Here is a 16,163-nt window from a genome sequence, read left to right as displayed (position 1 = left end):
AATGGTTCCCATGGATTTTAGGCTAAGCAGTGCTTAAGCGTAGCATAAAATCCATGGCAACCATTGTCCCAATAACAACACATACGTCTCATATATGTTATTGCGGGAAAGAGTATATACTTTTTGGTTGTGGATAGTTTTCCTGAAAAACCAGCATCACCCATATATGACAGACCACATAATATAAACAAATAAAAAGAAATTGTAAAGCGATACGATTTGTTATAAAGGCATTGGTTCTAGGCTTTTGTGTGTATTATGAGCGAACCAAACGAATGAACGCAAATTTGGAGGAGTAGCTCCCAAAAATAACGTTTTTGACCCTTTTACAAAAATATATATTACAGCTACAGAGTGCCTGTTTTCAACACTTCATCATGGAGACTTATAGTTGGAGCAACTAGTAAGAAATATACCTAATATCCAACAATATATGGAGTGGCAGTATGTAAATAATCTAAAAATCACTGTAAGTAAATACATCTTAAAAATGGAAATGTAAAGTGAATAGATGAATCCCTCCCCCCCTCCTCAATTACCATTGATGTCTGAAAATTGTTAGAATGAAGGTGCATATAACATCTCCATAGGAAAACACCATTGAATAGTTAGCTGCTGTTACCTTCTTATCTGAAATGCAGTCATTTGACCTTCAAATTTCATTTTAACTGGTGTGAAAATATTTCGAAATAATAAAGTGATTAAAAATTTGACAACTTCCCATTTATTACTTTATATTACATGTATGTGAGTGATGATGTAAGTATAAACAAATGAAAAACGCAGCACAAAATTATAATACAAAAAAAACCACAATAAATACAAATGCCTAAATAACTAATTTATACAAAAAACTTCTAAACTTACAATTGAAAAAAATAATTATATGTATGTACTTTAATCACATTTAGGTATATACATAAGCTATGTATCACAACACTACATATTACATTTCTTATTGTAATAGCTTTAATTATATACATTTTTTAAATATTATATAAATAAGGAATACCTAAAAACATGAAATGTTAATATTAATTCTATAACCTTTATCTTAATTATATAAGTATGTAGTATTATGAATTTTTCAAAACTTTGATTTGAGTAATTTTTAATCCTAGAAAATGGGTATGTGGCAGTTTAACCGTTAAACTTAATTAACTAATAGTTGTAAACCTGAATACGTTTTTTTAAATTGGTCCAGAATACAAAAGTTTGCAACTATTTAGTGAGAAGAGAAAGTTGTGCGAAATAAACTTGTATAGCTGCAAAATCTTTCGTATCGTTTCATTCCAGACTAGAAAATTAGCTGCCTTTCGGTTCACTTCGAATGTATAAAAGTATTAAACTACACACGTCACAAATCAACATTATCAAATAAAGTTGAAGATTCGTCCGCTAGTCGAATATCTATTTAAATTCTACATATTCTCGACTATGTTAAATTTAATATAAGAAATCGAAACAATTAAAAAACATGGAAGATTAAGATTAACTATAATACTTAATGCCCGTGAGATAATTGAATGGGATAACTCATCTCAAATTCACTACAAAAGGTCATTTGATGTTAATTGTCCTGGTATATTTTCCGTTATTGCAATATACAATCTTCAAAAACTTAGTTCGTTTACCCAACCTAAAAAAATATTCCAAAAAAATTTGTCAAGTATAAAGAAAAATACAAAAGTTTACCACCAATTCTACAATGCTTAAGTCTACAAATATAAATCTCTTACGACAAATTGACCTACGCACTATCTATTGTAAATAATGTAAAAACAAATAACGAAGACGAATAATAAGTGCATAAGTAAATGTGTTGGTATGTATCATTATAATTAGTATGATATAAATACAAGTCTTATTACACACAGCTAGCCTGCCCGGGTTGTCTCTCAGTCGCACAATGCACACATTCATTGAGCAAATTTACGCAGTCACATAACAAAAATTGGTCGACTGCATAAAAGGTGCTCTTACATAATGGTAACGAGCACAAAACTGCTGACTGGCGGGAATACCAGGCAAGCAAAATAATAATAATTAAATTCCCAATCGGCTTCAATTTCTAAAATAAAAATTCAATCCGATGATATGTTAAATACGGTCAGAAATGAAAACGGTTTCGCCAAAATTGAAATAAAATAAAATAATTCAAACCGATTGGGCGCACTTAAAACACATTCACCCTATGAGACAAGCGACTGCACACTTCTTACAATCAGAGAACAACATCGGGCAGACTTTGTGGCCACTAGGCTCTCGAGTCATTGTCATGTACTATCTTTCTTTCTTTGTAGTAAATTTCTTCACTCTCTTTGTCGCACAGTAAAAGTACTACACCACCGAACAAGAATATCGCTGCACCCCAGCCGACTCCGTATGCCCAACCGAATTCCCAAATTTTTCGGTTACCTAAAACAAGAGTTTTCCATTACATGAGGTTTTATTACTAAAATTTTTTCGATGTACTGCTCCATTGGAATTAGCTTTTTATTAAAAGGCTGATTGCGTTGAAAGTGTGTATAATTATAAATAATTTCTCTAGGCTAATCGATTTCGGACAATACTTCCATCATCCAGACCTTAGTGTCAAGGTTAAAAATACGTAGACATTTATGTACGTAGTACAAGAAGAAGTCGAGGATGATTTGATCAAAGATGTGGTATGTCCCAAACCACCACATACACACACTTTGGAATACCCTTCTCCAACAATCCCCTCTTGAAATAAGAATTATAATCAATCACGATAAGAGGTGAGGAGAGTGTAGTTTGTAGAATTAATTCCTTGATCGAGACCCTTCATTATAGTAACATTAAGAATAAAACTAGTGCCCCCCCCCAATCCTACTTTGATCAGGCCTCCCCCCACCCCCACGTCCTACTTCGATAAGGGGATAAGAAAGAAAGGCGTTAGTTGGTAGTGGTTAGTTCTTTTTATTGAGACCTATAACTTTAACGCAAGATTAGTATACCCCTCCCCCCCCCCCCTAGCCCCGGTCACGAAAAACCATGTCAATGCATGGAATACATGGCTATAGGCAACCAACATTACATGCGACAAATGAGTTATTTTTAGTGCACTTTCTCTTTCAAAAAATAAAAGTGCCCTTTTGTGCTCTTGATGTCTGCTTGAGTCACAAAGGCTAAACATTCATTTACTTGAATGAGTGTGGGGAGCCAATTGAATACACTATTTCAGTTGTTGGCTTTTGTTAGTCAGTAGATGGCGCTGTATGCCAAAGAGAAAATGATCAGATAACAGTGGTAAATCTTCATAAATCAATGCAATGCATACAGATTCCACATGTACTGCTCAAAATTAATCAGATTCTAACCTAAAATTTGTACCTACCTAGATTTAATTCGGCAGCAAAACATACAGGATATATAATTAAAGCTATAAGAATGGAGACCACTGCAAAAAAAACGGTATTTTAATTATATTTACAACAATTTCATATAACTTACATGATAATCCCATAACGATTACTCCAAACCTGTAATATTTATATTTCGTATGATGCTCTTTTGTTCGCAGTCCCAAACCAGTTAAAACAGTGGCTACTAAATCTGTAATTAATGTTATGATACATAAGCCGGCTGCTGCGTGGATATAATCTGGAAAACGTTTGCATTACATGGTATTCAAGTGATATGTTTAGTACAATACTTTCGTTTCGAGAGGGGTAGCAACCGGAGGCTTCTTGTACGTTAAAAGGCAATGGTTGTTGAGCGTCATCTGCGATACAGTACATAAAAAGGCCTTGTCGCCATCCATCCGCCATTAGCCAGTCCGTCGATGCCAGGCCCATTATCATAAGAATTATCACTATGAGGCCACATATGAATGCGATCACCTGAAATTAAAAATAACATGTTAGCGTAAGCGTCTGATAAGTAATGCACAAAAATTGAGAATCATCCCCTTACGGATGTCTAACAATGGGGTGATCTTTTTAGTAAGACTAAATAGTACATACTGTTCGGTATTTGCGTTTTTGAATAGCCAGCTGATATTCGCGTCTTATAACCAGCATGATGCACAAAGCGTTAACTTTTAAAAATATTAGTACCACACCTATAAGCTCTTACTCATACGTCGTTATGGCAACCATTTGTTAATAACCTGTTATCTACAACTATCAGTATTTGAAGTGGTATTTATAGAATCACAAATTCTAAGGGAAGTTCTACACCAAACTGAATATTCTATATGAAATAATGAAGCGTGTGTTTACCTACAATTTGAAAATTGATAACTGAACTTAAAACCTTTGCCTTCCTGTCGTCGCCGATTCCAATGCGTCACTTTACGCCAGTGAGTAATCTTATCCATTTTACCTTTAATAAAATTACATTCACCGCATTGATTGACTAAAATAAAAAAAAATTGATCGGATTTAATCAAGCGCGCTAAATTTTCTTGTTGATATCTTATCTGCCAGGTGTTCTATAAGTAAACATTTCCAATTATATCATATTCAGTAATATTATTAATATTTTAATTAATTTAATATTTTCTGAATTAAAGTTTCTGTCCCGTTGGTTGGTTTCGTAGCAACGTCCCCAAACGTCCCAAAATTTCCGTTTTTTAAACATTTTCAGCCACCATTCTATAAGAAAAGCACGAACAGCATTTTTTAGGTTCTCGGGACCTTTCTTATTTAAAAAAAAAATAGTTGCTTAATGCTTTAGTCCTTTCTACCACAGATTTTTTTTCGCGCATTTCCTCACTCTCAAAAGTATCACCGACCACGAAATGAATAGTTTTTATAAATAAATCAAGGTTAAGGTCAAAACCTCGATCAAAACAAAAAATCACGTAAAACCCATAAAGCATTTAGAAGGCTCTGGAGGACCTTCGATACTGAAGGACACTCTTTTTGCAGACAGATTAATAAATACCTATAAAGGCACAGTCTTTCTAAAACATTTTTGAAAACACATAAAAGCTCTTGAAGTTTCTTAAAAACCCTTCAAATCAAAGGCCCACTGACCCACAAAAGCCTTTAAAACCTATGGTCTTAAATAGACGAAGAAATGATTGCAACAGCTTCTGGATGACTTTTAAAGCCGATTGCGACCCACGCAAACTTTTTAGGGAAACATAAAAGAGGTTAGCTAATCAAAGGCCCTCGAATCCTCTTCGCGAGTGGTGTCAAAAAAGCGCTCTTAATTAATTTAAATTTTACGACCAATTACAGATTTTTAGGGCGGCCGCATGCCGCACAAATAATTAAAGAAGTTTTAATTTTTGGGCGTTTTTATTCGAATGCACCGAGCTGGTTGGGATGGCGGAATTTTATAAAAGGTAAAGTTTATAAGGGATATTTTTGCATTTGCTGTTTCGCTAGTTATATTTGTTTACATTTATATAGCATTCAGACCGTTTTATTTTTGCTTCATCTTTCTTGGAAAATCTCTGAACGGTGTCTTGTAGAGCTCAAAGAATGGCAATGGAAAAGTGTTTAATTTTTATTTTTCTGTATTTGTTCAAATAACGTCAGAAAAAATAAAATCCAAAATCGGCAATTTTCGGTTATTCTAGCATATTTTCCGAAGTAATAGAAATTTTCTGGTTTTCTTTAAAGCATGATAATAATGCACATCTTTTTCCTAAATTGACCAACATCGTATTTTCTATGGTTTCGGAGATCTCCACAATGGACATCCTTATCTTGGGCACAATGTACAACTCGTAAATTATTATTTTCTAAAACAATTTTTAATTGAATTGAGATGTTTTCTACTAGGCTTTTAACATCTAATTTAACCTAAACTAAATTTGTAAAATAAATTTAACTAAAATTTCCGATATTTTCCATCTAAACAGTGTCAATTTTAAGGGTATTTTGAGTGAAGAGAAATTTAATGCCGGACATTTCTGGCAAAACGTAATAATACCGCATTACAACGGAATTGAACCGGTTACAAATTGGTCCTTCGAACCGAATCGACTAATTTTTTTTATCTACTCGCGATTGATTCAAAAGACCACATTATTACATGCGAGCCAATCATTATGGAATTAAAAGTTTCCAAATAAGAAGATAAGCATCCCACCCAAGAAGTTTGAAAGTTTAAATTCGACCTGTTCGTGCATTGTTGGTGTTAATTCTTCGGAAATGGATCTATCAAGGGGTTCAAATTGTAATTTCTCTGATTGTACTTGTAAGCCCAATTTTTAAATTCGTAAAATACGAGAAAAAAATCGACACTAATGAAAAAATCAGCGAGCCAACTGTTGGTGGTCACACACACGCGTCTCTGGTTTCCTTTTGAAAGGGAAAACAAAAAATCAATAGCAGTATGACGTGTGTGTGCGAGAATTCTATCCGAAACTCCTGCTAGATTGAATCTTCCAAATCTCTTCTAAAGCTCTAATAAAGGACGCGGTTTTAAAAGTTTAATGAAGCGTCGATGACAGAAACTACTTTTCACTTTCAATCAAAACTTAAAAATTTATAAGAGCGGTGAAGGGGAGACTTAATTCCTGAACGAACGTCGACAATTTTTCCAATCTACTTTTGATTAATTTCCAACTTTGAAAACGGTGTGTCAAAAGTATCGAAACAAAATTAAAAAGTATAAATTGAGTTTTCCCGAAATTGATCGCTTACATTATACGTTTCGGAGAAAAATGACTACAAATCAAAGAACTCCCAAGAAAATCCTCGAGATTTGTGATTTTAATAACGTACCATACGTGTCCCACAATATGTTTTCCATTAATCTGAAGAAAGCGGGCAATTCAATTAATTTATAGACGTATTCCTTTGGATGAAATCTTTTTCCGTTTCTGATGGTAGGAAAAAAAAACGGAAATGGATAGATTTGTCAGGGCCGCTTTTAATTATACAAATTTAATACAATTTGCGGAATTGACTCTCCCTCCATAACTTTTAAGTGGATTAAACTTTTGACGCATTACGATCAAACCGCATTTTAAAATGGTTGCAGTAGAAGTGTACACTTTAGAATAAGGAAATAAACGGAAAGAGTAATCAATTATTAAACAAAAAGTCAAAAACGTTGGGACCAATCGATCATTCCGCTACTTCCGCCCCATGGCGTTACTTACAAATTGACACAATTACTTTATAAGGTTGTAGGGAAAAACGACTCAAAAAGTACAATAGACGCGAAAACTATTTCAGTTCATTAACTGTACAAACAAGTTCCGTTATGCGAACACGGTAAAAACAGTTAAGAAACTTAAGAGGAAAGAAAACCTTGGAACTCAACTGTGCGATAGAAGCGTATTAGCACAGATATACGTATATATGTGGTATTAGCATTGTGTATTAGCTTCCAAAGTTCGTTGGTGCTCAAAAAAAAGAATTAATCAGACTTTCAATTGGATCAAGCCGCAGTCGTAACTCTAAAACCGTTTTTAGAGTATTTTTGAAAATTTATTTGCTTTTAAACTTACTTCAACTGGTTGGCTGGACGGCTGGCCGGCTGGCAGTAAATGCGATCCCGTAGAAGAACGCTTGTAAAAAGACGAGGAGTGTACATGCACCTATCGGAGACGTATAATTAACAACTTTATAGGAACGGGGCAACAAGATGTGGTGTCGGCGACATATGGGCGCCATCCCCGAGCGTGTTATAGGTACTAACCTGGAGATACAGTTTTTCTCCGATTGTTTTCAAATAGATGTCTTCGGAAAGATCTGGTCAACGCGCACAACTCCTGCGTGGCCTCGTAGGGACGAAATGAACCACCTTTTACACGGCGCGCTTCGAGGGGTAGTAGACTTTGGGCGCCCAAAAGTTTCTTAATCTCAAAGAATTGTTTATATCGTTGCGCGTAAGACTTTGGGAAATTTTCATAATTCAATTTATCATTAGAATATTCGTTCAAATTTGGTGAGGATCCAAATCTTACATGGATCGACTTGTTTATATTGTTTAAATTGTAACCCGAGTTGTAACCTATAAGGTTTGCATCACAAATGACGATGTATTACCTGCATTTGACAGTATTTATTGTTTTAAAGATATAATTCAGCTAAAGTATCGATTTTGATCTTGATGGGACATTCGAATTTTGAGCTTTAGCCGGACACAACGCTCCCAATACCACATAATAACAAAAGTTTCATACATTCAGGTCAACGGGGCAGTAAGGAAAATCAACACCACTGCAAGTCAATATTTGGTGCTGCCCTAGTACTACATCCTTCAAAGGTCACCCAAATAAAACAAACATTTATATAAAAAAAGAGTTACCCTCGTAAAAATGTATAGGTACCAAAGATATAAACTTATCGATACTATATGTCTAAATACTCTCGTCCCGCGATGCTACTTTGAAGAAATCCCAAATTCTCGGCAACAAAATGTCTGGAAAATCAAATTGACATAAAGATGTGCAGAGCACGATCAGTATGTGTAGTTTTACCCCTCGTAAATTCACACGAAGGAAAATATTTGGAAGTTTATCGATAAATAAATAAACATTAAGCTCTCGCTTTTTGCCCTCTCGAGTTTATTCTCGTGTTATTTTTCCGTCATTTTGTTATGAAATGGGTACGATTCGATCGTTAAAAAATAACTTTCTGTCAACGTTCGCATCAAATAATTTCGGCGACGAAGTTAAAACTACGAAAAGTGACTTATAGTCACTCGCTATTTTCCCTAATTGTGTGATCGTTAACGAGCAATCACTTAAGCTGTAAGCCATAGTCAACGACAGTAACTGTCATTAATTTGATGAAAGATTGCCATTCAATTTTGAATACTAAACAACTATTACCACAGCTATTAACGTTAAAAGCTTATTTATCGTCCGGTTAAGTGGGAATGATTAGCATTTTAGCATCAAATACAATGATAATACAGTCATACAAGTTTTTCTTCCGCTTGTACGGAATATGTGTATTTATTCTGAATTTGCTATGCCCCGTACCCGTATTGCATTAATTCGTTTTGCCAAAGTAGATTACCGCTATATTAAATCTTCGCTTATATTGTACTTCAAAGGCCCGTTCGTTATATTTCATTTCTCCCTAAATAGTAACAATTTTGCGTTGTGCTAAAGGAGGTTTTATGGCTAAAAAATAACAATAAGCTACGGCATATCGCAAGAGGCAGCATACCAAAGGCAGGACCAAACATATTGTAGTTTAAACTTTCACAGAAAGTTCAATTCAATTATCCGTATTTTAAACTCGAGTGTAATTAATTGAATTGGAACAAGTATGTTCCGGCTCACGTTCGTCAAAGTTCTCATAGCAGTTCGAGTAATCTATTTTCCATTACGCGACAAGCATTGTTTACTCCAAACTACTTTAATTTGATATAAATTTAATACGTCTAGAAACCGATTAGAACCTTGGAACTCGGGTCGAACCGATAGAGGGAGAAAATGAGCGTGGAGTGTGTCACCTGTAATATAGCGCAGGGTGTGTTCATTTAGAATTTCACGTTCAGCTGCGAGCAAAGTTAACTACTTCCTATAAATTATTACTTTCGGAAAAATTGAGTGCGACTACGCTAGCGAAAGTTGAGTACCTGTAAATGAAATGCGTGAAATTGTGAATTAATTTGGTGACCTTCAACTTGCGAATTAGAAACTATTACGATAAATACGAACAACAGCGGAAGTTTTTAAATACGCCATAACTAGAAGAGCCGTGATAACTAGAAAAATAGAGGTATACAATTTTAAGTTGTAAGTCTTCTATCACTTCTGAAGCGGCAGATAATGACAAATAATATATTTTATATGATACTGATGTTAACCGTTAATTACGCAATTTTTGGTGAGCATAATTTGAATTGAACTTTCAAGGGTGCCGTTATAGAAACCTAACTTTTGTGTGCCACTTAGATTAATTCAAATGTTTAGGAGTTGCTGGAAGGGAGGAGGTGGGGCGCCGATCTTGTACATTTCCTTTTGCGGGACCGAGAATTGGGGGTATCAAAAATCAGTTTTTTAAAACATTTCGTATCACAAGATCACCAAGAGAGTTTTTCAAGCAAAAATGGGTGGAGAATTTTAAGAAATTAGTGCTAGTTCAATAACTCCCAAGAAAAAATGATACAATCATAGATATATGAAATTTTGTCTATGAGCTATAGTGACTGCTCGGATAGTTAAGACTTCTTGTATTACACCAATTATTTCTTCGTTTTCCATTTTAGAAAAGTGCACAGCCGGCTGGACTATGGATACCAAAAATTAGGTCACAGACGAATACGCTCTCTTTCAAAGTACCGTTTGCTCTGAATTCTTGCTATTAAAGCAAAAACCATTTAAAGAAATTAACATTGTATTCCCGACGACACTCGAAATTCCATCTACACCGCCAGAACTGATAACCACCTGCATCGCTTGTCTCGCACGTGACATTGCCATAGCAAAACAAATGACCATTATTATTGACTAGTAATTAATATTTTTCCCCAGGAATAACCTATAGACCAACATGAATTGAATTGAAAATCGTTTCTTGAATTTCTTCTTTGATCGGGGCTTATGGTATACAACGAAAATGAATTCAATTACCTCGGGCATATAAATGTAAATCTAATAAAAGAATTGTGATATTTCTAATGTTTTTGTATTGTAGTACTTTTGTCCATAAATAATTGACTTCTAAAAACGCTAATTGTCGAAAGATGTCTGCAATAAAATGGTATAGGTGACATTAACAATTAATTACAATTTAAATCCCCTGCTTCCAATTTTAAAAGTTTGAAATGAGTTCTTAATTAAATTTCATATTTTCATAATACAAAAATGAACGTTTGATGTGAATTGGTGTGCCTAGTACGAAAGTAATTTCGAGTGCCTACATTTTTCTAAGAAAAATCGTAAAAAGTTTGTCCGGAACCGAATTGTCTTCCTTTTTAGTTAATTAGTTTTTGTAACTAAACAGCATTATCACTAATTTCAATTGGGAAGTTTCAGACTTTCAAAAGTAATAAATCGTATAGTTGCCCTAAAAGAAAAGTACGAGAAGGGTTGCGCCATTATTCAAAGTTTGGATGAAAAATAACACCCATTTCTTTGCTTTAGCTGCGAATAGACGAAATAAGAAAATAATAAAGAGAAATTACGTGTCATTGCAACAACAGAAGTTATATTCCGCATCTAAAGCAAAATGTAACGAGAAAATGTGTGACATTTTTTAATTATAGCTTTGAGCTTGAGTAGTTCTAATACGAATTAACTACCTACTGCGGTTCCCACATTGCTTGAGCAATTTGAAATGTAACGGAAGCGAATTAAGTGCACTAACGTGAAGAAAAAGGGGTTAATCGTGTTAGTCTGTTAATCTTAATACACTACGCCATTAAGTTAACGTTTAATAATGATGTACACAAACTAATTACAAAGTTATCTAAGTAGACGTGATAATAAAATTACTTGTCCATGTTGCACACATAGGTACTAACTGCAGCTGACCCATTTCAAAGTCATTGTTTTAGTGGAAATGCAAATGACGTACAAGTTATTTATTCACCTATTATACAGAATGTACGAATATGCACGTAATTTATGTGTGATCGTTAAAACAATTGTAATTTATGCATTGGGGAAAGGCAGACAATTGCAATTTAACATAATAAGAGATTGTCGCACAATTATTTCCTTTGCTATTTACTCTCCTTTTCGCGACTTATAGCGTTACTATTATCATTTTGTAGTATGTAAAGTTAGCCCTACTTCATTTTCAAAAATGAATAAATGAATGACGAAAGGTTAAATTTTTCGTACCAAAACGACTTGGCAGACAAGGCCTACTCGTCTTGCAGGCATCAAACAATATTTCTAATAATAATAATAATACGTTTATTGGTACAAGCCCAAAGGGTAACATCACAGACAAAGAGTATTTTAATCTGTGGTAACATGTTCAGCCACAGCTGATCTTCCACATGTATAACGATTTATTATGTAGGTCTGCGTATGTTGTGTTGCCTAAGGGTTCGAAATCTTGAATTTCTTTCACCTGCACATTAGTAAGGGAGGTATTGCATTTGAGGTAAAAAATGTCCCCACACTTTTATGCCGGAAATACATGTTTTGAAGCACCAGGAATTCGAATCAAACAAAATCTCTATGATGTCGGTTCGTCTGCACTCTTATTTCCGGCTAAACGGCTGAACCGATTGGAACCAAATTTGGTACACAATATTCTTAGACATAAAAGCTTTTTGTGTAAATGATTTGGTCTCTTCTGTTATTGAGGTGTATTTTGTCTTTGTGTGTAGGAACCATCTTTGATTTGTGCAGTTTTTGTTGATTTGTGCTGTATCCCCTCGGCATTCCACAATTCGTTCGTTCTTAAATGCAGGTGTCTGTTGAGGTCTGAATGTGTGATCCAATTACGAGTCCAATTACTATGCGTTCCCAGGTAGACAGCCAATCTTGCTGGTTGGTCGGCTTCTTCAGGAATCAGGAATAATGTTACGCTGAAATTGAGCCTTGCGGAAAACCATTGCTAATTGTTTAACACGATAACAGTGTGTCTTGAAATTTTCTTGGATAACTCTCTCTTTTAGGAAATTTGCAATGAAGAATAATAATGATCCGTCGATGTCCTGGAGTACTTTGATAATTCTTGCTCTTCACATCATGTCGTACGCTTTTTCAATGGCAAGGCTTACCGCAACTATATGTTCTTCATTAATGTATGCGTCGCATATATCTGTATCAATATTGATAACGTGATCAGAGAGGAAATTGATTTCTTCCAGATGCCATACTACTTTCTTATTGAGTATTTTTTCAAGCAATATGCACAGTGTCTGAGCCAGCGCTAGATTTTTTAGATACGTTAAGGTAGTTTTGATTTCATCGATACTGTTGGGGTCGTTTAGGTATGGATTTGATGTTATATTGTTTCTAGACATCTTCAATATTAATAATTTACTCTTGCCCCTCTGTTTTCATATTCTTAGGTCAATTGCACTGAGTCTATTGTATGAATTACTTAAGTGAGTAGGGTTGTTTTTATTACTGTATCTGAGATATCGATGATGTCTTCCATAATGTCTAGTCTAGAACCCCAGATTCCTTTCAAGGAAGCTCTTGCGTTGTGGGAGGTTTAATAGGAAGTCATTGTTGGGATCAGAAAGACCATTTCTCAGAGGGAAAATCTGGGTGTCAAGTTAAGTGGCATGTCCTATAATGGGAGGAGGGGGGTCGTCAACAAAGCTTCTAGGTATACAAACAACATCTAAGATTAAAAGAAAATTATAAAAGGTCGAAGATCTCTGAATTTTTGATAAATTCACGATTAATTTTTTTAATATTTCATAGCTGTGTTTCAGGGCTCAAATTGGAAAGAAACTCAGATACCCTAACAAAAATGTAGCCGAGGGTTTAGGCTACAATTCTTTTCGTGATAGGTACATTCTGGTGCGGCTTGTATGAACAAAGTTTTCTGTTTGTGGGTTTTGGACGAGGATTATTTTTGACCGAATTCATCTGAAACTTTTTAGCTGGTTTCCAAAGAATTGATCGGAAGCTGTATTTGAGTTTTGACTGACACAGTACTGCGTACGTGTAGCTAGGTGATTATTTAACTGGCTAAAGTTATTTTCGCGTGCTAATCCGAAGAAAGACCATTTTGCACATTTCTGCATTATTCGAATGATCGGGGAAATGTTTTTTTTAATTTTTCAACCAATATTTGACGGCGAAAAAATGTCATGTCATCTTTGCTAAGGGTAGCATTGCCATTTGAACCAAAATTGTATGCTTTGCTTCAAAATTATTGAGTTAATATTTTGCTTTCAAAAGGATCGTCGATGATCACAATATTTGAAGCTATCATGTTATTTATCCACCAGAAATAGTTAAGCTTCTCCTTAAAAATCGCGGCATATTTAAATGAACATTTTCTATTGGTCGAATTTTTTAAACCCGTAACACACGCAACCACTTTCCTTCAATATTATAGTTTCCGGATCGGATTTAACATCATTAACCTCAAATGCGTCATTGCGTTTTGGTCCATATGACGCGGTGTAATTTAGTATTTTTAATCTGATATGCGATTTAAATTTCCCGATTTTTATAATTTTGTGGTTGTGAAACGGGTCCTTTCTTATATTGGCCAAAATTTAGATGAAGCGGCTGGCGCGCACGTGCAAAAGTAAATCTCTCATTTGTGCATTAGGTACTTCGAATCGAAGCGATACGTGATAAGTAAATAATAAACAGAAAGTGCTGGCTGCTGGGTCTCAACAACGTTAAGTTTTGAAGAAACGCTTTTGGTTCGTTATGGTGTAGAATACCTACCAAGGAAGGAATTCTTTCCGTGCCGCTTAGGAAAACAAGACTGTGAAAAATTGCAAGTTAAATTTGGTCCGCCTTCAGTGTAAATTTGCATCTTTTTCTTAATTTTTCAGAAACAGATGTATTAAAGTTGCAAATTTCAGTTGAGACCAAGGTAGAGACACCTGGTCCATAGACATACTTATAAACTTTTTCGATGTACAAACATAATGATACATTTTCATTATCGGGTATTGTATTAGCACAATGTCAGGTTATCAAAGTGGATGTTACAAATAGTTTGAGTTAACAAAAATGCGATTGCGCATGAACATAAACTCAAACTATTCGTAACAGTGGACACATTGATATATATCAAATTCTGAAGGCAAGATGCGATCAATGACAAAAATAATGATCGCCGAATACGTAAACTGCCGCATAAGAAACTAACATGCCTGTCACATTGGGCTCCGTCGGAGGAGACACCCTAATTTGTCGGGATTTTTCTTGTCGGCAATCATTACTTTTGTCAATGGCTGTACATTCAACCGATATATGCAAACTAAAAGGAAATTTCTATTCTGTTTAATCAATAATGTAATTTTGTATAAGCGGTTCTGCATATAAATATTAAGCGTAAATCTGTTGTTTGTGCTTTCTTTACGTACGCGAACTCAGCTGTAAATTTTGAATTGCCCATAATCCTATATATAGCATTATACAGACACAAACTGACACAAATAAAGCGAAAAAGATTGAGATTAAAGACATTGTATGTACGTTTAAAGTGTTCTCTTCCAGGATCCTTATTGTTGACGTACTTGTTTTTAAAATTGCTTTACAGTAACAAATGACTCCACTCCATTCTAGAAACAGAATAAGTGATTAGATGAAACTATGTATTTAAAGAAGCACTCACACGAGTGGCTAAAGCTTATTGTTCTCTGCACTGTACCGTCATATTAGACTCTGAAAATTACATTAAAAATAAGCTGCAATTACAATACGCCTCGGAATACGCATTGTAAAGTGAAAATGTAAAAATCACACACGGAGCGGAAAGTTGTTGAAAATTGTACACGAGAGGTGTTGTTCTCGTAGTTCCAGAATTGACTGTGAAACCCATTGATATTCAAAGTTCGACCATAAATCCTTCACTTCCGATCGGTTTCATTAATTTTTTCCCGATAAAAAACGTGACCGTGTCAGATACCTATCGTAGGTACGCGCGCCTATTCCCTTTTGAATATATCGAACTGATCATGTATTTTCATCAATAGGTGATACACTAAAAGCATCCAATCGTGATTTACATTCCCGAATTCGTTCGGGGTCGTCTCTCCTATTCCTGTCCTATCCTCAAAGGTATTACCTTCTTACCCTATATATATTCGCAAAGTCCCAAAGCTTTTAAAATCGATAGGGAGGTGCGCTCTTTTGTCTCACTGCCATTTTCACAATTCGACAAATACATAAAGGTATGGGCGCGATGAAGGTTAAAAATTTTTCGTCTTCGATATTTCCGCTTTAACGTAAAACGGGCGAAAATTTACATTCGAAAATGTTCTGCGCGATCCACTTCAAAGGGCAACACGGTAATGTAATTTGAAGCAAAACATTCGAAAAATTCAAAGGGATACTCAAAGTTGTTTTACTCATTTATAAGAGGCACCTACCCTTATATTTTTTTCATCCGATGTAAAACGATATTTACGCAACTGCAATGACATTTCCAATAGCACGTTTATTAATTTTTCAGCGAGGGGAAAAGAGGTACGTTTTCAAATTGCGGGACATATTTTCGGTAAATGTTTTATGGGTGGTATATCGAAGTCTCATTTTTAAATGGGGGCGAGAGTAGATTTCGATGTTGCTTGTTTCGGTAGATTTCTGCACGATTTTTTCTAGAAAA

General features: G+C 34.9%; 1 protein-coding gene across 3 annotated transcripts in view; it reads right to left on the bottom strand.

Annotated features, from left to right (window-relative positions):
* Window positions 1-1,193: 1,193 nt before the first annotated feature.
* Window positions 1,194-16,163, bottom strand: part of LOC116178040 (transmembrane protein 47) — a 77,636-nt gene continuing 62,666 nt past the window's right edge. For 2 of the 3 annotated variants that reach the window (XM_031497309.1, XM_031497310.1), the window contains 4 exons: window positions 3,680-3,866; window positions 3,478-3,627; window positions 3,362-3,424; window positions 1,194-2,418 (listed from right to left, as the gene is read on the bottom strand). In XM_031497309.1, coding sequence (XP_031353169.1) covers window positions 2,258-2,418; window positions 3,362-3,424; window positions 3,478-3,627; window positions 3,680-3,866 — 561 coding nt within the window. In that variant the 3' untranslated portion in view covers window positions 1,194-2,257. Of the gene's footprint in view, window positions 2,419-3,361; window positions 3,425-3,477; window positions 3,628-3,679; window positions 3,867-3,989; window positions 4,202-16,163 lie in introns of those variants that run through there. The other variant, XM_031497308.1, reaches the window with a different exon arrangement.

The sequence above is a fragment of the Photinus pyralis genome, unplaced genomic scaffold (assembly GCF_008802855.1).
Source record: "Photinus pyralis isolate 1611_PpyrPB1 unplaced genomic scaffold, Ppyr1.3 Ppyr1.4_LG8, whole genome shotgun sequence".
In the NCBI taxonomy this organism is placed as follows: domain Eukaryota; kingdom Metazoa; phylum Arthropoda; class Insecta; order Coleoptera; family Lampyridae; genus Photinus; species Photinus pyralis.
This window is presented reverse-complemented; position numbering and strand designations above follow the sequence as displayed.